Raw genomic sequence first — 25,027 nt, 5'->3', positions numbered from 1 at the left:
CCGATGGAGTGGACGTTCGCGTCTTCCCAGCGAAGCCTCCCAAACGCCTTACTGGAAGGGAGATGGCGTAGACTTACCCCTGCACCTAATTATTTTGACTTTTTAGTATCAATTTTTAGAGATACGGTACCACCATGCCCGGCTCATTCTTTTTGTTTTGTAGAGAAGTTTTCACCATATCGCCCAGGCTGGTCTCACGCGACCCTCCCCCTGGGCTTCCCAAGCGTGGGGATTCCAGGCATGAGCCCTGCGCCCAGCCAGTGCCCCATTCTGAATTAAGCTGTTGGAAATGAGCTGCAGTGATGCTGGGCTGGCTTCTGCTCGCAGGTGCCCTGGCTCTGGGGCCTGTGCCTGTGGTGAAGTCTCCTCTGCTTGTGTTGCAGGGAAGGTGGCCATCCAGAAGGAGGACTTGCAGAAGTACCACAACAGGGACACCTGGTTCCAGCTGCAGCACGTGGACGCCGACTCGGAGGTGCAGGTGAGACCCTCGGCACAGCCCCGGAAACCGAGCCCCGGGACGCCGTGGGGCCTCGAGACGCGCACGGCTCTGACTGTGGCTGAAGGCATAGGTCAGGCTTCAGCCTCGACGGGAATAACGATGAGCCGGCTTGTGCTCGGAGTGCGCCCGGGCTCTGCGCAGGGATTTTGGGTTTTCCTTTGTCATGCACAACTGAGGCAGCCGTAAAAACCAACATGGTGGGAAAGGACAGGCACACGTAATTGAGGGCCAAGAGAACACGCGTGGGGAAGGGCCGAGTCAAGGTTAGCCCGCAGGGACCCTCGCTTCCCCACAGTTGCCTGGATGGGCTGCTCCCTGGCACTCGGCACCAAGAAGGGTCTCAGCTGAAAGAACGTGCTGGTCTCCCGAGTGTCCATTGTCGGAAGTGGCCAGGGGCTCATCCCGCCTTGCTGGGACTGTGTGCCGACTGGCGCTGGCCCCGGCCCTGTCCAGTGGGAGGAGCTTGTCCCACCTCCCCATGCAAGACCAGGGGCTCCAGTGCTGGGACCCACGTCCCAGACCCTTGTGTTCACGGCGGCTACGGTCGCACGGTGCCCAGCTGCCCAGCAACAGCTGCTCCAGGCTTGCTTGTAAGAGAGGGAGTAGTGGGGGTCAGTCTGCCCAGCCCAAACCTGCACGAGCTCCTGTGGGGTCACCCTGAGCCCTGGTCCATGACATGGAGCAGCTGCAAAGACTACAAGCAAGAGGCACTGTGGCCTGACCCTGGAACCTGGGAGGGCTTCCTGGGTGGGTCCTTGGCTGGGACCTCAGTGTGTGTCTGAGTGTAGCGTGAAGCGCAGTGACCCTGGAACCTGGGAGGGCTTCCTGGGTGGGTCCTTGGCTGGGACCTCAGTGTGTGTCTGAGTGCAGAGTCCCAGCACAGGCCGCCGGGCTTGGAGCCAGCTCCCTCATCGGATTGCTTCTCTGCAAGCCTCAGTTTCCCCATCTGGGTGGGTTTGTGAAGTGGGCTGGAATGGCGTGTGTGCCACTCGATGGCGACTGGCACATTGTAAAGTGGTGGTGGTGACTGTTATTTTCACACCTGGAGGCTGGCATCTGGGACAAATCCCCAAAATAGGTTCCTTGTGAGAACTTTGCCTGAGACTTCAGCAGGGGCAACTGGGTGGGTCAGATGGAGGCTCCGTGCCCACAGGTCCAGGGCAGATTTGGGCCAGGGGACTGGATGGCCTGGTGTCCTGTGGGAACCCTCGTCCCCCAGGAACCCTTTTTCCCCGGGAGCCCTCGTCCTCTGCGCTTCACTGGGTCAAGGTTGCCATCTGCCGAGATCACGGGTTGGGCACACTCCCATGGCCAGCAAAGGGTTCATTCATGAAGTTGACGGTGAGCCCAGCCAGGGGGACGGGGTGAGGCCCTGGACGGAAATGAAGGAGTGGAGCCAAGAGGCCCTGGGAATGGCCCTGTCCTAAGGGACCTGTGCTAATTGTGCTTCACACTTAATTAACTCCGCTTCCTAGGAAAGCGCTGGCTGGGGAACCCACACGTGCTGTGGAAAGTGAAGGACGCTGTGATTACTGCAGAACTAATGACTGTCCTCGCAGCCCCAGAGCACAAGGGCCCCAGCGCGCTGCTCAGCGGACCCTGGCGTCCCAGCAGAAAGGCGGGGCTTCCCACGTGCTGCCCGGGAGGAGGCGGGGCTTGCTGACCGGGCCGCTCCCGCCTGCGTGTTCCCGGCACTTCTATTCTGGGATACCCGCGTCGCTGGGGTCTCTGAGCCGCAGGCAGAGTGCAGCCTTATCGTTTTCCTCAGATTCAAGTTTGTTTTTTTTGGCAGGTGTAGCTTGTCCTCTTTCTTGCCTTTTTTTTAGATTGATTTAATTTTTTTTTTTTTTTTTTGAGACGGAGTCTTGCTCTGCCGCCCAGGCTGGGGTGCAGTGGCACGATCTCAGCTCACTGCAAGCTCCGCCTCCCGGGTTTACGCCATTCTCCTGCCTCAGCCTCCCGAGTAGCTGGGACCACAGGCGCCGCCACCGCGCCCGGCTAGTTTTTTTTGTATTTTTAGTAGAGACGGGGTTTCACCGTGTTGGCCAGGATGGTCTCGATCTCCTGACCTCGTGATCCGCCCATCTCGGCCTCCCAAAGTGCTGGGATTACAGGCTTGAGCCACCGCGCCCGGCCTAGATTGATTTAATTTTGAAATGGTTACAGATTTAGAGGAAGACACCAAAACAGTACACAGGAGTGGCGAGGGGCGAATCCCCTCCTTGCCCTGAAAACGGAAGGCCGTGCTCCCTTCTCCCGGCTTCCCCAGGCACCGCCCTGTGCAGCTGGTGCAACAGCAACCAGGATGCCCACATTTTTGCCATCCACGGACGTTACCCAGATTTCACCAGTTCACAGGCACATGCTTCTGTGTGTGTGTCTCTCTGTGTGTATTCTATGCTATTTTTTCCAGTTTTTTATGTGGTAAAATAGAGACATCATGAGATTTACCATTTTAACCATTTAAAATGTCCAATGCAGTGGCACAGTATTAAATGTATTCATAATATTGTACAACCATCACCACCACCCATCTCTAGAGCTCCTTTCATCTTGCAAAGCGGAACCTCTGTCCCCTCTGTCCCCTGGCTAGAGGTTTATTCACACGCTTCCATCCCTCCTGCCCCCCGGCAGCCCCATTGCACTCTGTCTCTGATGCGGGCCACTCCCCATGGCTCATGGCAGTCAGCTCTGCCCTGCTGGTCTTCCTGAGGCTGATGTCGCTCCGCACGACGTCCTCCAGGTCGCTTGTGGTATCGGAACCTCCTTCCTTCTGAGGCTGAGGAATGATCCGAGGTGCGAAGCGTGTGCTTTGGTCCGGTCGCCTGTCGATGGGCTGTTGTGACAGTCATCACAGGGGAGACTGTGCAACACCAATTAGGACTCAGACATTTCATCTCCACGAAGCTGTAAATAAGAATGCCACCGGCTGATCTCACGGCTGGTAGACTCTCATAATTAACGCCCGAGGCGGCTGGCGTGCCCAGGGCCAAGCCCGGCGTCCTCCAAGCCTGCCTCTCACTGTCCGGAACGTGAGGATCCTGGACTGAGTGGTGTCAGTCTCCCGGGAATTTGCGCTCTATGGAAGGCAAATGTGAGCTGTTGTCTAAAGGGCAGGAGGCAGGGTCAGTGCTCTCCGACGCCCACTGGACCCGGGCGGGTGCTGCCCTGCTCGCTTCACTGACGCAGTCAGCCACAACGCCGCCCAAAATGTGGCCGTGACAGGGAGCAGCATCCCTGCTGGACTCCAGCCAACCTTTAAAACCTCAACTCCAGGCTGGGCTTGGTGGCTTATGCCTGTAATCCCAGTACTTTGGGAGGCCAAGGCGGGTGGATCACCTGAGGTCGGGAGTTTGAGACCAGCCTGACCAACATGGTGAAACCCCGTCTCTATTGAAAATACAAAATTAGCCGGGCGTGGTGGTGGGCGCCTGTAGTCCCAGCTACTCAGGAGACTGAGGCAGAAGAATCGCTTGAACCCAGGAGGCGGAGGATGCAGTGAGCCAAGATTGTTCCCCCACACTCCAGCCTGGGCAACAAGAGTGAAACTCCATCTCAAAAGAAGAAGAAGCAGCAGCTCCAGTCTCAGGGCCGCCATTTTATCGTAAGATGTCACAGAGACCGTTTTCAGGAAGGCAGGGGGGTGGCAGTGCGGCTCCTTGAGTCCCTCCGCTCTGATTCCCAGGAAACGTCCCGTGGCCGGACAGTAAGTGTCACAGACGCGGCCCACGGGGGAGGCCAGTGAGTGCGTCGCAGAAGTGGGGGAAACACAATTAAACCTTTCTTGCTTCCTTCTGGAACGGACACTGTTGGAAAGTCTTCGTTAAATCACTTTATGATGCAGCGTTGTGCTCTCTGACCCTCCCCTGACGCAGGGCAGTGTCAGCGTCAGATGCCAGCGGGGGCACTGCCTGTGACAGCGAGGCATCGCAGTGATCTGGGCGCCTGGGGGGTCACTGAGCTCCTTTATAAGCCGGGCATTCAAGTGCATCTGTGACGTATTCAGGAAATAGCACGCCCCTGCGAGGGATCACAGCAAACCCCCAGGTCCGCTGTCCGCCCGAGAGACACCTGCGTGTTTTCCCCCTTGGAGCCTTCCAGTTGCACCATGAAATCAGAGACTGGGGTAGAGATTCCAGCCTCCTGCTACAGCCTCTGGGAATTTTGTGTTTGTGCAGCAGACAGTCCTCTTGGAAGGATTTTCAGAGCAAACAAAGTCACTGTGTCATCCAGGGCCAAGCTTTTACGTTTCTCCAGGGTTGCAGGAGGAGAGGGCCAAGGCTAGGCTTCCTTCCTCGTGGCCTCTGTGTCCCCTCTCACCTGCCCGCTGACTTTGTCTCCTCTCTGCAGCCGGCGTGGAACAGCCCTGCATCCAAGGCGCCTCTGTCCTGGCTGCCTTCTGGGCCACTGCCCGCCCAGCTGGGGATGCAGCAGCCGGTTGGGGGGGCCAGGACCCTGACCTGGCCCCGCGCACTGCTCTCTCCCTGGGGAAGGCCTTCCTGAGAAAGATGGATGGGGACCACTGGCTGCTTTTTAAAAATTAACTCTGTTTTGGGGGCAGTTCTGTGTTCACAGGGAAACTGAGCGGAGTACGGAGTTTCCATACACCCCTCAGTAGCCCCCGCCCAGGGCCCCATGGGTGACACCGGGTGACACTGCAGCCACACGTTGTCAGGAGCTCAGCCGTGGTGGACGCTGGGCCCCTTTGCTACGTCTGTGAGTTCGCAGGAGTGCAGTGCCAGGGACCTCAGTGCAGCGTCTAGGCAGGTGCCGGGGTTGGCAGCCAGGTCCTCTCGTTCCTTTCCTGTGGGAATTTGTGCCTTTTCCCTTTGCTCTTGGTAGCCTGGTTAGAGGTTTATTAATTTTATTGATCTCTCAAGGAATTTGCCTTTGGCTTTGATTTTTCTCTGTTGGTTTCTGATCTGACTTCTGGTTTCTGTTCTTGGGCTCTGGGTTTAGTTTGCTCATTTTCCTCAGTCTCCCAGCCCTGAGCTCAGGTCAGGGTTCGGATCTCCCTTCTGCTCTAGTCTGTGCGGCCGGTACTCCAGATTCTGTCAAACCCTGAGCACGGCTCCCGCTGCGTCCCACTGATTTTGATGAGTAACACTTTCATTTCTGTTTATTCCAGAACATTTTAAAATGTGTCCTGTGTTCTCCAATTTGTGTGTTATTTAGAACTGTGTCGTTTAACCTCTAAACGTTCTGGGATTCTCCAGCCTGCGCTGGCACCTGCAGATTTACTCAGCGACTTTTCTGGCCGGAGAAAGGGCCTTCCGGGGGTGGATCTTGTTTGTTCCCACTCCCGAATCAGCACAAGACGGAAGCGCACAAGCCAGCCGGTCGGGAGGGATTCACACTGCAGGAACAGGAGCAGCCTCAGGACCTGATGGTGCCCAGCCAGGTGCCCCTGGACCTGGCCAGGACCCGGAAGAGCACACGGGGGCCGCACAGCCTGCTGCCAGGACCCGGGAGAGCACACGGGGGCCGCACAGCCTGCTGCCAGGAGCCAGCAGAGCACACAGGGGCCGCACAGCCTGCTGCCAGGACCCGGGAGAGCACACGGGGCCGCACAGCCTGCTGCCAGGACCCGGGAGAGCACATGGGGGCCGCAACCTGCTGCTGGGGACCACGACCCCCGATGCGGCGTGACTCTTCCTGAAGCTCCCTAACAGGAATCGAGCTGCCTCTGTCTGCGCAGCCTCTTTCTAATCTGAACACTTCTGTCCTGAGGGAGTTTGCGCCCGGCATTTGAGAACGGGATGAAGCGGTGGGTTCTCAGTTACTCTTGGGCCAGGCACTTCCTCCTGTCTTTTGGTGTTCAGGGCACTGCTTTAACCCGTGGACAGCCACAGAACAGAGCCCGGCATTTGGGGTTCGGGTCTGTGATCCCCCCTGCATTTGTGGTCTGTGTTAGTAGATCTGTTTGCTGAGGGTCTGGGTTTTTGAAAAACAGCTTAGTGGCATATGTGAAGATGCTATTTTTAACTTGTATAGGGAATAAATATCTCTTGACTAATTTTTTGGGTATTATTTTATTATTTATTTTTCTTATTAGGTGATTTACCTCTCAAGGCGGGCTAGGTGTCTGGAAGATTTTTGAAGGAACTTTAAGGTTTTTTAACGTTTAGGTTGGTGGGGCCTAAGCGAGGCCCCTGCTTCATCTGAGGTTCTGCACCAGGCCACATACTGCAGGGCTGCCGTCGGTTCTGCCATCCACGTCTTAGTGCCACGCATTCTGCCCGTCCCTCCTGCCCTCCCACAGGCAGTGACAAGCCCTGGGGAACAGGTCCTGGCCTTGCTGGAGCCTCAGGAGCAGGAGCTCAGGGCCGGGCCAGGCAGAGCTCCTGATGCATGGATGAGTCTGTGTTCATTCCATCCATTCAGCGCCATTCAGGCTGGAGCAAATACAGGGACAGTGGCACGCACAGATAGGCACACACAGCCGCACACACACACAGGCAGACACAGTCACATGTACACACAGGCGGTGCACACACTGGCAGACATCCACACACAGTTGCATGTACAGACAGGTCAACAAACACGCATACACAGGTGGACACACACAGTCGCACGCACACACAGAAGGAAACGCGCACAGCCACACACACAGACAAGAAGACACACACACAGGCAGACACACACACAGGTGCATGCACACACAGGGAGATGCACACACAGCTGCTCACACACATAGTTGCATGCACAGAAGGACACACATAGCCACGCACACAGGCAAACGCACACACAGGTGGACACTGACAGGCAGACACACACACAGTTTCATGCACACACAGGCAGATGCACACAGACGTGTGCACACAGATGGACATGCATACATAGTTGCACGCACACAAAGACACATAGCCACATGCACAGACAGGCAGACACACACAGCTGCATGCACACACAGGCAAACATGCACACAGTTGCACACAGGTGGACACGTACACACAAGCAGATACAGTCACATGCACACACAGGTGGACACACAGTCACATGCACACAGGTGGACACAGCCACACACACAGACGGACACACAGTTGCACACAGGTGGACACACAGCTATACACAGGTGGACACGTGCACACAGCAGCACAGATGGACACACAGTCACATATATGCATAGGCAGACACACACACAGTTGCACACACCCAGGTAGACACAGCCACACACACAGGAGGACACACAGCTGCACATACACACACAGCACAGATGGACACACACAGAGTCAAATGCACAGACGGACACAGGTGGACACACACACAGGTGAACATGTACACACAGCAGTATCCACAGATAGACACACACAGTTGCATGCACAGACAAGTGGACACACACAGATGGGCACACACACACCACAGCATGCTTATACAGATGGACACACACAGCCACACACACAAACCACACACACACATAGGCAGACACACAATCGTACTCACAGATAGGTGGACACACACCCACAGCTGTGCACACAGGTGGACAGACACAGCAGCACGCAGAGACAGACGGATCTGTAGAGACAGGTGGACCCGCAGGTTAGCCTTGCTGTCTGTTCTGCTGGAAGCCCCCATGAGCCTTGCTTTCTGTGTGAGCCTTGCTCTCTGTGTGAGCCTTGCCCTCCGTGTGAGCCTTGCTCTCTGTGTGAGCTCTCCGAGGTTCCTGCGGGCTTCCATGCGGCCTTGCCCACGGGGAGGTAAAGGCAGGCGGTGGCCCCGGCTCAGGAGAGAGCTGTGCTTCCCCTCCGCTTTGCCCCAGTGGACACACGTGAGCAGCTGCAGTGTCAGCGTCTTTGGGGTCTTTGCAGCGTCTTTGCTTCACCGAATGACCATCTCCCACACGGTTGGACCCCTCACTTCTGAGGCAGCGACCTGCTCTCAGCAGAGCCGGGAGCCTGGGCAGCCACATGCGGCTGAGCGGCCAGGCAGGCAGCTTTCCTGAAAGAAGACCACGGCTGGGACCCTGCGTCCGGGGGTGGAGTGGAGGGGCCAGACGTGCCTGTTGGCGGCGGCGGGGCGGAACCACCTGCTCCCTTTGCCCGCTAGGCTTTCCCTGGGCTGCGCGGCCCTGGCGGCCTGTGGGAGCGCCACAGCCCCTGACACCCCGTCCTCGTGCCTTGCAGGGCAAAGTGCACCTGGAGCTGCGGCTGAGCGAGGTCATCACAGACACTGGGGTTGTCTGCCACAAGCTCGCCACACGGTAAGACGCGTCCTCACCAGGGACTGAGCACACAGCGAGTGGCCCGTCTGGCTCCCGAGGAGCACACGGGTTTTCAAACCAACGCACAGGAATTTCCAGAGCCGGTGGCTCCCCAGGATGACACTGTTTAGAGGTTCTGGCCCCCCCAGGATGACACTGTTTTAGGGGTCGTGGCCCCAGGATGACGCTGTTTTTGGGGTCCTGCCCCCCCATGACACTGCTTTAGGTGTCCTGTCACACACTCCTGGCGTCCTCACTAAAGCACATGCTCACCTTAGAGGTGGTGTTTTGGGCTTTTGCGAATGGCCAGCGTGATTCAGTGTCACACCGAGGCAGAGCGGCTGGCGTGGGCCCTCCCTGCCTTCCAGGGAGGAAACCGCATCTCACAGCTTGAACTCAGGCCTCCTGCCCGACCCAGAGCTGTCTCGCCATTTGCCCGGGGGTCTGCGCTCCCTCCTGACGCCGCCTCTGCTTCTCTCCTCAGCATCGTCGAGTGCCAGGGCCTCCCCATCGTGAATGGGCAGTGCGACCCCTACGCCACCGTGACACTGGCAGGACCCTTCAGGCAAGTGGCCTCACGCCTCAGGTTTCTGTCCTGGTCCTGGGGGGCGAGGGTCCAGTTCTGAAATCACGAGGCCACTGCCTCATTTGGGAGGAGGCAGGAGGCTGCGCTTTGAGGTAGAATACGTAATTTTTACTTCCTTTTGTTTTCTTTATTGCTCCAAAATTGCTCTGTAGAGAACGAAGCCTTCGTGCTCTTCGTGCTGAGTATTTTTGTCTCGGTAAAGGTTCGGGATTTGCATACCATCTGGAGTTGGAGACGAACAGAAATATTTATGAAATAAATAAAGGCAATAAGTGACTTGTGCATTTGAGAGCTCGGTTTTATGACTGAGAGACTTGGAGTCAGCAGTGTTGCTTTAATCCTAGTCCTTTCTCTCTCAATAACAGATCGGAAGCAAAGAAGACGAAAGTAAAGCGGAAGACCAACAACCCCCAGTTCGATGAAGTGTTTTATTTTGAGGTTGGTATCTTCGTGGGTGAACGTCAAGTGCAGGCTGCACCCGAGACACGTTGGCAGAAAGTCTGGATCAGAACTTCTCAGTCTCTTCCTCTCTGGAAATTCCTCCCGGAGAGGAGCCAGCCCCGCCAGTCCTGGGACCCGTGGCCCCAGGACCTTCCCTCCTCTCCCGAGAGAGAAAGGCCTTTCGTTGTCTCCCGAACTGGCTCAGATTTGAGTTAAAAGATGACAGGTTAATGCTTTCCAAATTACCAGGACTTTGGGGTTTTTTGCTGTTTTTTTGGCTGCTCCGCCCAAGTGTCCCCTGAGCAGGCGGAAGGCTTGTTCCAGTGGAAATAGGCAGGGTTTTGAAGCAAAGGGGGGAATGATTCAGACACAGAGATCCTCTCAGAACATGAAGCACCAAAATCCGTGAGAAGGAGGGTGCAAGGGCTGCACCTGGTAGAGTGGGACCCGCTGCGCGGTTTGGGGACGGCTGCATCTCGTGGAGTGGGGACCTGCCATGTGGCCGGCGCGGTTTGGGGACGGCTGTCTGCAGGGCCTTTAGGCAGATGCTCTTCCCATCCACAAACCTTCCCGTGCACAGACCCTGGATGTGAGGATGGATGAGGCCTCTGTGGCAGGACCATGGCCAGTCACGCCTGAGGGGTCAGGCGGGCTCCCCTGAGCCAGGATGGCTGAGTGGGGCTCGATGTGTGCAGCTCTGGGGGGACCGTTGGACTGTGGACCTACCAGTCTGAGCAGGACCCACAGGCACTGCTGAGGCTCAAAACGGCCCCGCAGGCAGAGGTGGGAACTCGGTGTCCGAAGCCAGGGCCAGGCTTTCAGGGCCGCTGTGAGAAGGGCTTTGGAGGTGGAATCTGTTCTCTGTCTCAAACGGAAGCCCTCACTTAGAGACAGGCGGAGAAGATGGTTTTGCCAGAGCAAGGGAAGGCAGGGAGCTGCCAGGCTCCCAGGGGCAGGCTGGGCCCTGTTGGCGGTGCAGGAGGCGTGTGGCATGGACGGAGTTCCAGGCGGCAGCTTCCCCCGCCTCGGCTGCTGGCTCAGCTGCCACACGTGGAGCCGTCATACACGCGGTGGGGTCGTCGGCTGCCACACGTGGAGCTGTCATACACACTGGGGGGTAGAGCTCGCCCACTGCCCGGCCACACCCGGGTGCTCATCACGCTTGCAGTGTTCTGACACCGTTTCTACCGTGTGCACTCCCATTCACTCTGTAAAGACGTGGGTCTCAGCCTACTGGAGTAATTTAGTGACCACAGACAGTCTGAAAACCGTGGTCTGCATCAGCACCGGGGGGGTCCAGGGAAGGCCCGGACCTCGCTGACCACTGCTGTGTGGGACACACGGGGCCCTGCTCTTTGGGGTCTGTGACCTTTCACTCCGTCTCCACTCCTTCCTTAGCAGCCATGGACCTCTTTCACCAGGACCCTGTCTCTTTTGGCTTCAGCTGCTTCTGACCCAGCTGGAGGCCGAGCCCCGGAGGGGGAGCGTGTCCCCCGCAGGCTGTGGTCAGACAGCCATCTACCAGGAGCTGACCCAGGAAAACAGATGTTCTGTTTCCCTGGGAAGCAGCATCTGTACCTTTTTCTTCCAGGATAACAACTAGACACATTAAGGCCCTTTAACTCTCTAAATGAGATTAAATAATCTCATAAATTTGGTAGGAGCTGCTTTCATTCACTCAACAGATGTGTCAGGTGCCAGCACTGTGCCGGTGATCAGCTGGTGATAAGATGTGGGAGAAAACAGAGGAGTCCAAGGCCACCACACCAGACCAGCATGGGAGGGGCCAAACCTTGAGCCTACAATAGCTCCCCAGAGCCTGCCCTGCAGAAGGAGGAGGAAGTGAGGCAGAGAACACGGGGAGACTTCCTGGAGGAGGCATTGCCTGACCTGCCTTGTAGAAAGGGTGTGTGAGGCAGGGGCACTGGGGGGGAGCTTCCTGGAGGAGGCATTGCCTGACCTGCCCAACCCAGCCAAAGGTGTGTGAGGCAGGGCGGGAGGCTTCCTGGAGGAGCTGCCTGACCTGCTCTGCAGAAGGGCGTGAGTCAGGAGTGCAGGGCTTCTGGAGGAGCATTGCTGTCTCTGGAAAGGGTGTGATCAGGGGAGTGCGGGGAGAAGCTACTGGAAGGCGACTGCTGACCTGCCTTAAGAAATGTGTGAGGCAGGGCACTGGGGGGACACTGGAGGAGGCGTACTGACCTGCCTTGTAGGGTGTGAGCAGGGGCTATGGAGAGGCATTGCAACCTGCTCTGCAGAGAAGAGAGGCATGAGACAGAGGGTGTGAGGGCTTCCTGGAGGAGGATGTTGCCTGACCTGAAGTTTGAGATGAGAGGTGGAAGCAAGGTGAGAGACGGTGGTGTGGTCAGGAAGGAGGAGGCATCAGCAGCCCTCAACCCGAAGCAGAGAACTGCCCCTGCATGATCTTTGCCTCAGTTTACCAATCAGGAAGTGCAAGCTCAGAGGTTAGGCAGTTCTAGCAACATGATTTTGGTGTCAGACCCTGCGTCAGAACTTCGAGCTGAGAGCTCCTGAGCCAGCATCACTGCTGAGGCCCAGAGAAGGTGGGGCAGGGAGGGAGGCCGGGCAGGAGGGAGCCCTCCTTGTAAACGTGGGTGACCTGGTGCATGGCTGATGGTGGTTAAATTGGAACTCGAGGTGGTAACCGACTGTGGTCTCCTGGAGCCCGTGGGGCGGCCTCCTGCTCTGCTGCAAGGACCCTGCAGGCTGGCGGCAGTGGGGGTCGGTCCCGGAGCCTTGACCCTTTACGCCTTCACTCCCTTTCTGTTCTAAGGAAACCACGGTGCAGAGGTGTCAGGAGGAAGGTAGCAGCGTCTTGACTTTCCGCCATCTGACGCTCCCCAGAGTGCTGGGGTCTGTTCGGGGCTGGCGAGTTTCAGGCACCACAGGCCTCACGCTTTTCACTTCCTGTTGGCAAATAGAGCCTTGAGGTGGGGCCGCTTCGTCTCCACGGCAGAGGGGGTCCCTCCCTCACAGGGTGGCAGGCCTAGAGCAGGTGCAGGTGAGGGACATTTAGGTCCCCAGAGCCCGGCACCCATGAGGAACCGCTGGGAGAGTCCGGCCGTGGCTGTGAACGGCCTTGGGGCAGGTCTCGCCTGGGTCTGCCCCTCCGGGGCGCTGTGAGTGGGAAATGCTGGCACTCAGGAAGCCGGGCCTGAATCCCGAATCTCGCCTAGGGCCTTCCCGGTTGTGGCCCTTGAGTGGCGTGTGGGTAAGCGCAGAGGAAGTGCAGCCCGGGGCCTGGGTCCGCGTGGAGATACCCCCGCCTGGTGGCACCGCGGTCTCAGCGCTTTCTCTCTCCGCTGACTTCAGGTGACCCGGCCCTGTAGCTACAGCAAGAAGTCTCACTTTGACTTCGAGGAAGAAGACGTGGACAAGCTCGAAATCAGGTGAGAAAACCAGGCTCCGCGTCCCCGATTCGGCAGTTTTCACCCAAACTCCTCAGCTCTTTTGTTATTTGTTTCTAAATATAGGGTCATAGGTAGAAAAGAATTTCCATTTTCTTGGTAATTTTCACAACAGATGTTAGAAGCTGTAGTTGCAGTGACAGCCTGTGGGTGGTGTTAGGGCTCACCTTGCAATTCCTGCGAAGAGGCGAAGGCCAGAGGTCCGCATCCCTCCAGCCGAAAGGCTTCATCCACCAGGAGTGACGGGGACACGGGCTGCAGTTGTTCTTAAGGTCTTGTTCTAAGCCCTCCGCCGTCCACGGGTGCAGGCCTCACTCGGAGGTCACAGGCCTGGCGGGTCTGCACGGCGCCCGGCCCTGGCACTCCTGAGGCTCTCGGCTGGGCGGCCTCTGTGGAGACCCTGTCCCGTTTGACTCGAGTGAAATGTTCTCACCTGGTCCTGGGTTCATGTTTCCTGCGTGTGGTCGTAGAAGCTGCATCGTCAGCCTTTGCCCTGGAGCCCCCACCGCCCTTTCCTGGCTCCTCAGCACCTCCCACGGGAAACGGGGAAATCGCTTGCGGGTGCTCGCAGGTCGGGACGTGATCTCAGGCCCAGGATTTAGAAAGCCCCACGATCCGGCTGACTCAGAGGTCTGGGGAGGGCGGGCCCCAGAATGTGCCCTTCACAAACGCTGGTGGGTTCTCCCCTCCCGGTGAAAATAGGCTGGATTCCTGTTTCTTTTTGAACGTAGCCTCTGTTCCTTCTGTACCAACAAATGCCCCCATCCCCTGTGAAGAGGCAGATGAACCTCCCCTGCAGCCCCTGAATCTTTCCATGCTGGACAGAGAAGGAACGAAACGGCTCCCCCCTGACCCTCCCCAGCCGGCCCTGAGACCCCGAGCCTGGGATGCTCCTGAGCCTGGGATGCACCTGCTTTCTTTAGGTCATTTTGGAGAATGTGCCATCAAATCCCTGGTCATGCTCCCTCCCAGGGCCTGGCAGTGCCCCAGGGGGACCCTTACCGGGACATGTGGAGCCGGCGTGTGGCTCAGGCCCTACGGCTGCTGGGAGGCGTGGTTTTGTGGTTGAGAACCGTAGGAATGTCCCTGATGTTATCAGTCAGATCCGCCTCCCCTAGTTGTCCCCATCCTGAACCATAGAATGTCCCTGACGTGGTCGGTCAGATCCACCTCCTGAGGGCTCAGGGTCCTGAACTGTAGGCGTGTCCCTGACGTGGGAGTCCTAAAGCAGGGTTGTCTCCACCAACTGTCTCTGTTTGAGTCCCATTTTTAAATGTCTTGGCCTAAACCTTCATTTCCAGGCTTCACAGTACTGAGCCAGGGCCTGAGACCCTGGGCCGGGCACCGAGGAAGCCTCCCCAGGACTCATGCCAGCCCCACCACCAGCCCCTTTTTCAAGAGAAGGAAGCACCATCGTTGGTTCCTTTTTACACCAAGCTTTGAATTCAGGAGTGAAGTCCTAGTTACTGAATTTTTTAAAAGCACACAAAACGTGTTTTAAATATTTCCTTTTTTAAAGGCAGATGCGCCTGCCTGGCCACTTGGCACATTTCCAAAGTCCCTGCACATATCAGCGGTCCCCTCTGTTCCTTCTGAAAGGAGCACGCTGTGGGTTCTCGTGCAGCCTGTCAGCCCTCCCCGGCCCCAAACGCCAGTGCCTCTGCAGGATACGCAAGGGCAACAGAATCACCGGCCTTCCGGAATCTTCTCCCCCTAGGGGGATGCCCCTGATGGCCACAGTGTGGTTAGACCTGCTGAGTTTTAGCCGTCTGGGTAGGGCCAGGCACGTGTAACTGGGGTTTCAGGCCCGTGGGTAGAGCTGGCCACACATGACTTCGGGTGTTTCAGGCGCGCGGGTGGGTCCTGGCCATGAGGGACTGGGGTACAGACTGTAGACTTGTTGCAGCCGGGGATGCTGTGTGTCTGTCAGAATTTCACAGCCCCAGGTCTGAGGGGACACGTACTGTCCCACACCAGGACAGAGCATTAGTGTTAGACATTAGCAGAAGCTTCACGATGCTGGGCCCAGGCTACTTAGGGAGATTCGTGGACCATGCTGTGGCCACGGTTCTCCCCCTGCTGTGGTGTGCGTGGCCCCTGAATCCACTTCATGCCCCAGGTCGTAAGCGATCTGTGGACACAGGGTTCTATATTCAGGGGCAGGGCATTCGCAAGCACCCAGTTTTGTTTTGAGGCACATTTTCATGTGACGAAAGCAAAGAGCACCCTGGCTGTTGAATCAGCCAGCCCATCCTCCCTGGGCACCCTCCTCTCTACAGCCCAAGTTCTTCATCATCCCCTGCATTGAGCCCTGCAGATGGAGGCTGCTGGGCCGTACACTGGGACGGCGCGAGAGGCACACGCCACAGGCCCCTGAGGGTCTCACTTGCCCGTCGTGCACAGGCTGCTGACAATTGGGCCTGTTGTGGGCAAAGGGGACAGATGGTGCTGGAGGTGAGAGCGGCAGCAGCCGCGTAGCTCCTGGGTGCACGCAGCGATGCCCGGCTCCCTCCTGGCGCAGAGCCTGGGGTCATGTAGCTCCCGGGTGCACGGAGTGACGCCCAGGCTCCTTCCTATCTAAGAGCCTGGAGTCTGAGTCTGGGCCCATGGCCTTCTGCCTTCCTCTGCCTGCCCATTACCACTGGGAGACACTTTGGATCTTTATTCCACTATCTTTATTCCACTTTGGATCTTTATTCCACTAAAGACACTTTGGATCTTTATTCCACTACTTTGGATCTTTATTCCAAAACCACAGGCTGGTCTGATGTGTTTTAAACGTGCCCCGTGGGCTGAGCCTTGATGGAGACTCTGGGAGGCACTGCAGGCTCCCCCTGCTCCTAGGGAAACAAAGCATGGCCCGTAATCTCTGCTTCACCCGGGCTGCCCGCTATCAGCTAGAGCTGTACCGATGCCGTTTTTCAGAGTTGACCTCTGGAATGCCAGTAACCTGAAGTTTGGAGATGAATTCCTGGGAGAACTAAGGATCCCGTTGAAAGTCCTGCGGCAGTCCAGCTCCTACGAGGCATGGTAAGGTGACGCTGCGCCTGCAGCCTTCCACATCTCTGAGAGCCACAAAAACACCTGCTGCCTCTGAGTGGAAAGGCACAGAGGCCGTGTATGCTGGTCCTCGGCTGCGCCCGGCACCCGCCTGCTGATGAGTTTCTGCCTCACAGCAGGTGAGAAACGGCAGGTGAGGAGAGGCAGCAGGGATCACACTGAGCAGGGACTCACGACGGCTGGCACCTCAAAACAAGACAGGGAACGCTAGTGAAAGCGGGACCCTGAGCCACCAGCAGCTCGTGGGGTCTGACCCCGGGTGAAAGGGGGACCCTGAGCCGCCAGCAGCTCGCGGGGTCTGACCCGGGGTGAAAGGGGGACCCTGAGCCGCCAGCAGCTTGCGGGGTCTGACCCCGGGAGGAAAAGGTATCAGCAGCTGGTGCGGGGGCCCAGAATGCGCACAGCGGGCCCTGCCCCGCGGCTGCACTCCGGGTCTTGCTCTGGGCCCTCGGCAGCACCTCCTATTGAGGGCGCATTACAGGGTTCTCCACTCCCCTCTGCACATCTGGACCTCAGGGATCGGCTCTGGCCCAGAACCCACCCCAGGGCATGACGTGTGTTGCTGCCTCCTGCCTTTCTCTCCTGCTTTCTCCAGGTGCTTGGTGTTTTGGTGGAAGGAGCAGGCCATTGTTTGATTTTACTTCCAGTTCACGTGTGTCCCTTAGCGACAGGCAGCTCCTGAGAGGGCCCGGAGTTGCGGGAGGCGTGCACTGCCAGGCGTGGACTGTGTGCCGCGGCCTAATGCCCCATGTGTCCCTCTGCCGTGTGTGTGAGGGCAGGTTTCCATCCCAGAAACTGAAACGCACATGTCTTTTGATTCTATGAAGACGGCACGGGCACAGGCCCCCTGAGCTGAGTTAGGCTTCCTCCTACGCTGAGCGAACCCCTGGCCCGGGTAGCCAAGGCAGCCACCACAGACCCCAGAGAACCCCAGGGGGCTCATGCCTCAGACACGGGCTCCACCCACCTGGCTGAGGTTCCTGCCTCGAACCTGGGCTGCACAGCCACTTGTGAGACTAAATGGACAGGCCACCCACCTGGCGGGGCTGCGTGCCTCGAACAGGACTCCAGCCACCTGGCAGAACTCATGCACCTCGAACTGCAGAAGGGCTCCTCCACCCTGACAGGGGGCTAATGCCTCAGACACAGGCTCAGCCAGCCTGTGGAGGCTGTGTATCCTGGACCCCAATCCACCCACCTGGCGGGGCTCTGCCTCGAACAGGGCTCCTCCACCTGACAGAGGCTCCTTCACCTCAGACTCCGTTTCCTTCCACCCTCCACCATGGCTCCACCCTTGTCCTTTCCCAGGCTCACCCACCTGTGAACTATCCTCATTTATGCTGGGCTCCACACCCTGTGACTCAGTGCCTCGAACACCAGGCTCCACCACCTGAGGGGCCTGTTGCCTCGAACCTGAGCTCCACCACCTGTGTGAGAATGAAATTATGAACAGACTCCCTCCTGACTGGGAGCTAATGCCTCCGAACACAGGCTCAATTCATGGCAGGCTCGTGTCTCCCGGACCTGGATCCACCACCTGGCCCAGGGGGCTCAGCCCTCGAACCACGGGCTCCCTCCTGACAGAGCTCCCCTTGCACCTCAGTCCACCCCTGGCAGGGGGCTCATGCAGGACAGGGCTCCCACCCACCTGACAGGGCTGTCACCTCGAACACAGGCTCTCCACCCACCTGGCGGGGCTGCGTGCCTCAGGCCTGAGCTCCACCCACCTATGTGAGGCCCCAGCCACCTCAGGCTCGGGCTCCACCCTGGCCAGGCCAGCCTGCCTCAGACATGAGCTCCACCCACCTGGCCGGGGCTCGTGCCTCGGGCCTGAGCTCCACCCACCTGAGGGCCTCGTGCCTCGAACACAGGCTCCACCACTGGCCAGACCTGGGTACTCAGATGCAGGCTCCTCCACCTGACAGGGCTAATGCACTCGGGCAGATGGCCACCCTGGCCGGGGGCTTTCACGTGCTCTTAGACACAGGGTCCTAATGAGGCTTTCGTGCCTCGAACGAGCTCCACCACCCCAGCGGGGGCTAATGCACCTCAGACCACGGACCCCCCGACCTGGCGGGGCTAGGTGCCTCAGACAGACTCCACCCACCTGGCAGAGGCCTGTCACCTCAGACACAGGCTCCACCCACCTGGCCAGGGCTCGTGCTCCAGGCCAGGCTCCACCCCACCTGGCAGAGGCTAATACCACCTCGGAACACAGGCTCCACCCACCTGACGGGGGCTCGTGCCTCAGGCATGGCTCCACCCACTGGCCGAGGGGCTCGTGCCTCAGTGCAGACTCCACCCACCTGACGGGGCTAATACCTCAGACATGGGCTCCACCCACCTGTGGGGCTGGGTGCATCGAACGGGCTCCACCATACAAGGAAACAGACTGCCTGGCCCACAAATCAGAGTAGAGAGGACTCCTGGGTGACTGCATGGGGTAGAACCAAAGATGGAAGAGTGGCCGGGCAGGAAACATCGCCCACAATGACCAGGTGCCGAGGTGGCCTGCCAGGCTCACCAGCCCAAGGCCCCCACCTGTGGCATCAGGAGTCAGGGCACGCTGTGGTTGAAATAATTTTCATTTCCACCTGCTGCTGACATTGCCGGCCGTAGGTCTTCACGGCGAATCACTGACCACTTCTGCGCGGGTTCCCGGAAACCCGTTCCCTCCACGTTGCACCCCCCATCCCCCTCCGCGTTTCCCCCGTTGACTCCTGCGTCTTTGGCTCCAACACTTGCTTCCTGGGGATCCCCAGTGACCAGCTGTGCTGGGGGTCTTCTGTGGGGAATCCCAGGGGCTGCACTCTGGGGGGTCCTGCGGGATCACCCTCCTGACCAGTCAGCCTCAAGCAGGCAGCTGGGCTGCCCTGAGAGCTGCTCCTTGGCAGGTTCAGCCTCATGCCTCCCTCCGTGTGTCCCTCCCCCCCAGGTACTTCCTGCAGCCCCGGGACAACGGTAGCAAGAGCCTAAAGCCAGACGACCTGGGCTCCCTGCGGCTGAACGTGGTATACACGGAAGACCACGTGTTTTCTTCTGACTATTACAGCCCTCTGCGGGACCTGCTGTTGAAGTCTGCAGACGTGGAGGTGCTTGTCCACACCGTGGCCTGTGGGTGTGGGCAGGAGGTGCCACCTGCCCGGGGCCCCGCCCCACGCGTTGGCCCACCCCAGAGGGCACCTCATCCCTGAGGGGCCTTTCCCACGCCTCCCAGCCCGGCCTGTTTCCCGCCCAGATGCCTGGACCCCTTTGCTGGGGGCACTGGTCTGTCTGCAGGTAGAGCCGTGGGAGCCTGGTGATGCTGAGGCCTCGCGGGGTTGTCTGAGGGGGATCCCCATCATCAGGATCCCTCTGCTGGCTCAGGAGCCGTAGAGCTGGCCGCATTTGGGGGTTGCTAGGAGGAGGTGCAGACGCCCCTCCAAGGGCCCAGCCAAGCAGCAGCAAATGGGAAGTTTTGGTGCTTTTGTGAATATATGAGTTTCTGTCTCAGCAAAGAGCCATATCTATTGTGGCTGGAAGTGAGACCCCAGCCAGGGTGGGACAGGCCTCTGAGGGTCCCACACCCTGGGCCTCGGCACTGACCTCGCCCCTCCCCACAGCCCGTGTCAGCATCCGCGGCCCACATCCTGGGCGAGGTTTGCCGGGAGAAGCAGGAGGCGGCCGTCCCGCTGGTGCGGCTCTTGCTACACTACGGCAGGGTGGTGCCCTTCATCAGTGCCATCGCCAGCGCGGAGGTGAAGCGGACCCAGTGAGTGCCCGCCCCGCCCCGCCCCGGGGGAGAGCGGCTTGGACCCGCTGCAGGGATGGCGAGGTCGTCGCTGGGAACCACGTCCTGGCGCAGGGCTTGAGGGAATTCAAGTGTCCCCAGAAACCGTGTGGATTCAGGCTTTTTTCACAGACCCAGTTAATGATTCTTTTTTTCTCTTTGAAAGCCCCGTTTGCCTTTGAAATCCCGGGTAGAGTGAGTGAGTGGGGAGGGAAAACGGCTCCCAGGGCTCGAGGACAGCTCAGGTCCCCTCACTGGGGCACTTTGGGAGCCCATGAAAATGGGGCACGGCTTCCCTCAGGACCTGCTGAGCGCTGTTTCCAGACGCCTTATTCTAGAAACATCCGGCTGCACCTGTGGCCACCATAGCTGGCAGGAGGGGTTTGCTTCTCTGCTGGCCCTCAGATCCTGCCAGGGTCTGGTGCTCAATTCTCTGTGCAGGCACAGGCCGCAGAGGGCAAGAGGACGGGAGCAAAGGCCAGCCAGGCTCCTCCTGAGCTGATGGCCACGCGGGCAGCCGAGTGGTTTCCTCTGGCATTGTTGACACAGGACGGTTCCATGGGCAGGGCCTCGAGCTCCTGGCCTGGTTGTGCTCCTTGTAAAACGTCAGGAAGCCGACGGATGGGCGTGCGCTGACCTCACGGCCCACAGGCAGGTGCTCAGGGCCAGGCTCTGCTCCGATTTGCTCTTCCGCGTCCCCAGGAGACAAACACTGTCCCCATCGCCATTTCCCAGGGACCCCAACACCATCTTCCGAGGAAACTCACTGGCGTCCAAGTGCATCGACGAGACCATGAAGCTGGCGGGGATGCATTACCTGCACGTCACCCTGAAGCCTGCCATCGAGGAGGTGAGCACGGGGCTGGAGTCCTCAGCATCGCGGGGCACAGGGGAGGACTTCCCCCGACAGGGCACGGCACAGGGATCCAGCCAGACCACGAGCTGGGCTTGAACATCCGCCCCTCCAGCCTTGCTGCAGGGATGCTGATTCATTCGCTCTTATCGAGAGGAGGTTCCTGTGTACTCCAGAACCTTCCAGATTCTCCCAAATCAAAACTATACATAAGAAAACCCACCATTCGCAAGAAAAACCCGGCTCTTCCCAGGGAGACCTTTCTCCACACGTCCTGCGGTCCCCTGTGTCTGGGCCCTGGCAGTATGGCACGTTTGAGCTGCACACCCAGTCCTCACTCGACCGTCTGATGCCCGCATGCCAAGTCCTCACCCCACCCTCTGATGCCCGCACGCCGAGTCCTCACCCCACCCTCTGATGCCCGCACGCCGAGTCCTCACCCCGACCCTCTGATGCCGGCACGCCGAGTCCTCACCCCACCCTCTGATGCCACCAGGTTGTGCCCCCTGTTTATAAGCAGCTTTGTAAACAGGCTCTTTGCAAATGTGAGAACATTTAACACAGCATTCCGGTTTGCTCTGTGGCAAAATCACAGCAGCATTTTGAAGTGAAAATATTATTAAAGGCCTGCGAGGCCTGGTCTGTGTGGCTGGTGCACATCAGCACATCGCTCCCCGAGAAAGCCCGGCTCGTCTGATCACGGCCGCACATCCCTCTCAGAGAAAGCCTGGCTCATCTGATTGTGGCCATGGACTGGGCCCCGTGCCTGGCGTTTGCACCTGACCTCTCACTTGTCCCTCGGCAGCCTGTGACACGGGCCCAGAGTGGCCACCTTTCAGCCAAGGCTCGGGGTGACACCACCCCACAGTGGACCTGCAGTCCAGCATCACCATGCCCCTCCGTGCCTCACCGCGCCCCTGTGTGCCTCACCATGCCCCTCCGTGCCCCTCCGCGTCCCTCCATGCCTCACTGTGCCCCTCTGTGCCTCACTGTGCCCCTCCGTGCCCCTCCATGCCAGTGGCCATGTTCGGGGAGCTGTTGTGGCATTTTCTGGATGAGGCTCAGGGTCTGCATCTCAGCCAGGCCTGAGCCCCCCTCCTCCCTCCCTGCCTGTGCCCCCGGAACCCACTCACAGAGCCCTGTCTTAAACCTCTCCCCAGATATGCCAGAGCCACAAACCCTGTGAAATAGACCCTGTGAAGCTGAAAGATGGAGAAAACCTTGAAAACAACATGGTAGGTTTTGTTCATGAATGCAACCAGGGCCAGTCACCTGCTTGGGGTCTTTCAGCCGGTGGCTGCCTGGAAGCTCTGACTCACCCCATGACCCCGGTTGGGGTGGGCGCAGGACCGGGCGTAGGGATACCTGCCTCGCTTGGCTACAGTATGCTGGCTGCACTGCTGCGAGGCCTTAGCCACCGCCTTTGGCCTGGCCTGTGTGCCCAGCTCTGCTTCCCCTGGGGTGTCCCGGCCAGCTCTGCCTCCTCTTGGGGATCTGGTCTGCACACCCAGCTCTGCCTCCCCTGGAGGGTCTGCCCTGCACACCCAGCTCTGCCTCCCCTGGAGGGTCTGCCCTGCACACCCAGCTCTGCCTCCCCTGGGGCGATGGCTCCTGCCCCCGCCTTTTCCTGGGACAGGATGGCCTCCCCGCCTCCCCAGGCTGTCCCCAGACCTGTGTCCCGCGTTTTAAAACAACAAAACTCCCTGATGTTGAACTTGCCCCAACATTTTAGTCACTTCACATGATATGTGTTGCAGACCGTGCTGTTTGGTCATTTCTGTGTGTAAATGACCGGACAGAGCTCTTGCTTCGGGCAGGCACGTTCTAGTGAGTGTCCATTCCCCACTCAGTAAACAAGGTCGGGGCAGAGCCGGGGAGCGGACGTGGCGCCCCGAACAGGGTGTAGTGATTTTCACATGTGAATCGCCACAGCTCCCAGCACAGATTTCCAGGGGGTGGCTGTTCACACGTGTCTTGCTTCTGTGGCTGCCCTGCGCCCGCCCTCAGCCCCTCCCCACGTGCCCCTCCCTGGGTGTGTCCTGGTGCTACACGCGCCTGCGGGCAGCCTCGGCAGTGGGTCCCAGTGCTGTATCCCGTTGCAGGAGAACCTACGGCAGTACGTGGACCGCGTCTTCCATGCCATCACCGAGTCCGGGGTGAGCTGCCCGACCGTCATGTGTGACATATTCTTCTCGCTCCGGGAGGCGGCGGCCAAGCGCTTCCAGGGTGAGTGCCCCGGACACCCTCGTGTTGCTGAGAAATGGCCACAGCCCCGTGCAGGGTGACTCCCACCCAGGCAGAACCCCCGGCAGCCCTCGCTGGACTAGAATTGTGAGGGCATGAGTCCCAGTTCAGAGGCTGGACTTTTCCAGGGTTTTGTGCCTGGGCCAGTGTTCCCCAGTTTCACAACCGCAGTGGTCTCCGGGGTCCCCAGCCCTGGAGTTCCCGACCGCAGTGGTCTCGGGGGGCCCCAGCCCTGGAGTTCATGACCGCAGTGGTCTCGGGGGCCCCCAGCCCTGAAGTTCCCGACCTCTGTGGTCTTGGGGGGGCCCCCAGGCCTGGAGTTCCCAACCACAGTGGTCTCGGGGGGCCCCCATCCTTGGAGTTCATGGCCGCAGTGGTCTCTCGGGGGGCCCCAGCCCTGGAGTTCCCGACCGCAGTGGTCTCGGGGGGCCCCCAGCCCTGGAGTTCCCGACCTCTGTGGTCTCTCGGGGGGGCCCCCATCCCTGGAGTTCATGACCGCAGTGGTCTCGGGGGTCCCCAGCCCTGGAGTTCATGACCGCAGTGGTCTCTCGGGGGGCCGGGAAGGCCGGCCGGGCTTTGTCAGGTGAATTTTCCTAATGTGGCCCCCCGGGTTTTCCCAGTGGTTTCTTTTTGTTGGGGCAGGGCCCAGAGTGGTGTTGGGGGCTCTGCCTGCCCATGTCTTCTAGGAGACAGGAACCCTGGGGGAGCTGCCCCTTTTTCAAACTCCCAAGCTAGAGATCCCCCAGGGACCTGGGCATCTGGCCCCCAAACTTCTCAACCTTGCTGACCCTCGAGGAGGCGCCTGTACCCGCCCATCTCCTGCGATGCTCAAGGCCCCGCCGGGACTCAGGCTCTCTGGGGCTGCTGAGAGGCTCGGCGAGGGCCCTGCTGCCCAGCTTCTCCCTTCCTTGCATGTCCTGTGGCCTCAGGACAGCTGCAGACACCCCCAGGGTGGCCATGGCCCTGCAGAGCCATCCACGCTTCTGTGTCCCCAGAAGTCAAACGCTGTCCCCACCCCTGTTTCTCAGGACATAGACAGCCCTGGCCCAGGGGCCCAGGGGTCTCAGGGAGGCAGTTCCCAAGCACTTCCCAGCCCCAGACCCACTTTGAACAAGGTGGAAGTGAAGAGATAAAACACATCCTCTCACCCAGATGAGCACAGACCACCGTGGAATGAGTCTGTGACAGGCACCAAAGGTGCTGTGCTGTATGGTGATGATGAGAGACGGACAGAGACAGAGAGAGAAAGAGAGAGAGACAGAGACAGAGAAAGACAGGGAGAGATAGAGAAAGAGAGACAGAGAAAGAGAGATGGAGAGAGAGAGAGAGAAAGAGAGAAAGAGACAGACAGGGAGAGAGATAGAGACAGAGAAAAAGAGAGAGATGGAGAGAAAGAGAGAGAGATGGAGAGAGAGAGACAGAGAGAGAGAGACACAGGTGGAGAGAGATCCAGGACTGTGGCAGGACTTCCCTGCGGACCCTCGGGGGCCACTGTGCCAGAGGGAAAGGGCCACCCTGCCTCTGTCTCCCGCAGGTGACCCGGACGTCAGGTACACCGCAGTGAGCAGCTTCATCTTCCTGAGGTTCTTTGCACCTGCCATTCTCTCCCCCAACCTCTTCCAGCTCACGCCGCACCACACGGTGAGTGACTGGCTGAGGGACCGAGGCTTTCTGAGCTGTCCTGGGACTGTGGCCTGGGTCAGGGCATCTGTGTGGCTGTGGGGGCCGACCCTGTGGAGTGTGGAGTGCGTGGGGAGTGTGGAGTGTGTGGAGTACGTGTGGAAGGCGTGGGGAGTGCGTGGGGAGTGTGGAGTACGTGTGGGCTGTGGGGAGTGTGGAAGGCGTGGGGAATGGGGAGTACGTGTGCCGTGTGTGTGGAGTGTGTGGAGTACGTGTGGAAGGCGTGGGGAGTGTGTAGGGAGTGTGGAGTACATGTGGACTGTGGGGAGT

General features: G+C 59.1%; 1 protein-coding gene across 1 annotated transcript in view; it reads left to right on the top strand.

The window, feature by feature from the left end:
• The window catches only part of RASA3 (RAS p21 protein activator 3), a 129,391-nt gene that overhangs the window by 78,315 nt on the left and 26,049 nt on the right, over positions 1-25,027 (top strand). The window contains exons 4-15 of the mRNA XM_031655691.1: positions 384-478; positions 8,623-8,699; positions 9,184-9,264; positions 9,651-9,723; positions 13,057-13,133; positions 16,077-16,181; positions 19,147-19,303; positions 19,814-19,962; positions 20,716-20,830; positions 21,994-22,068; positions 22,936-23,059; positions 24,612-24,766. Of these exons, the coding sequence (XP_031511551.1) occupies positions 384-478; positions 8,623-8,699; positions 9,184-9,264; positions 9,651-9,723; positions 13,057-13,133; positions 16,077-16,181; positions 19,147-19,303; positions 19,814-19,962; positions 20,716-20,830; positions 21,994-22,068; positions 22,936-23,059; positions 24,612-24,766 (1,283 nt within the window). The remainder of the gene's footprint in view (positions 1-383; positions 479-8,622; positions 8,700-9,183; positions 9,265-9,650; positions 9,724-13,056; positions 13,134-16,076; positions 16,182-19,146; positions 19,304-19,813; positions 19,963-20,715; positions 20,831-21,993; positions 22,069-22,935; positions 23,060-24,611; positions 24,767-25,027) is intronic.

Source organism: Papio anubis, chromosome 15 (assembly GCF_008728515.1).
Source record: "Papio anubis isolate 15944 chromosome 15, Panubis1.0, whole genome shotgun sequence".
NCBI lineage: Eukaryota > Metazoa > Chordata > Mammalia > Primates > Cercopithecidae > Papio > Papio anubis.
This window is presented reverse-complemented; position numbering and strand designations above follow the sequence as displayed.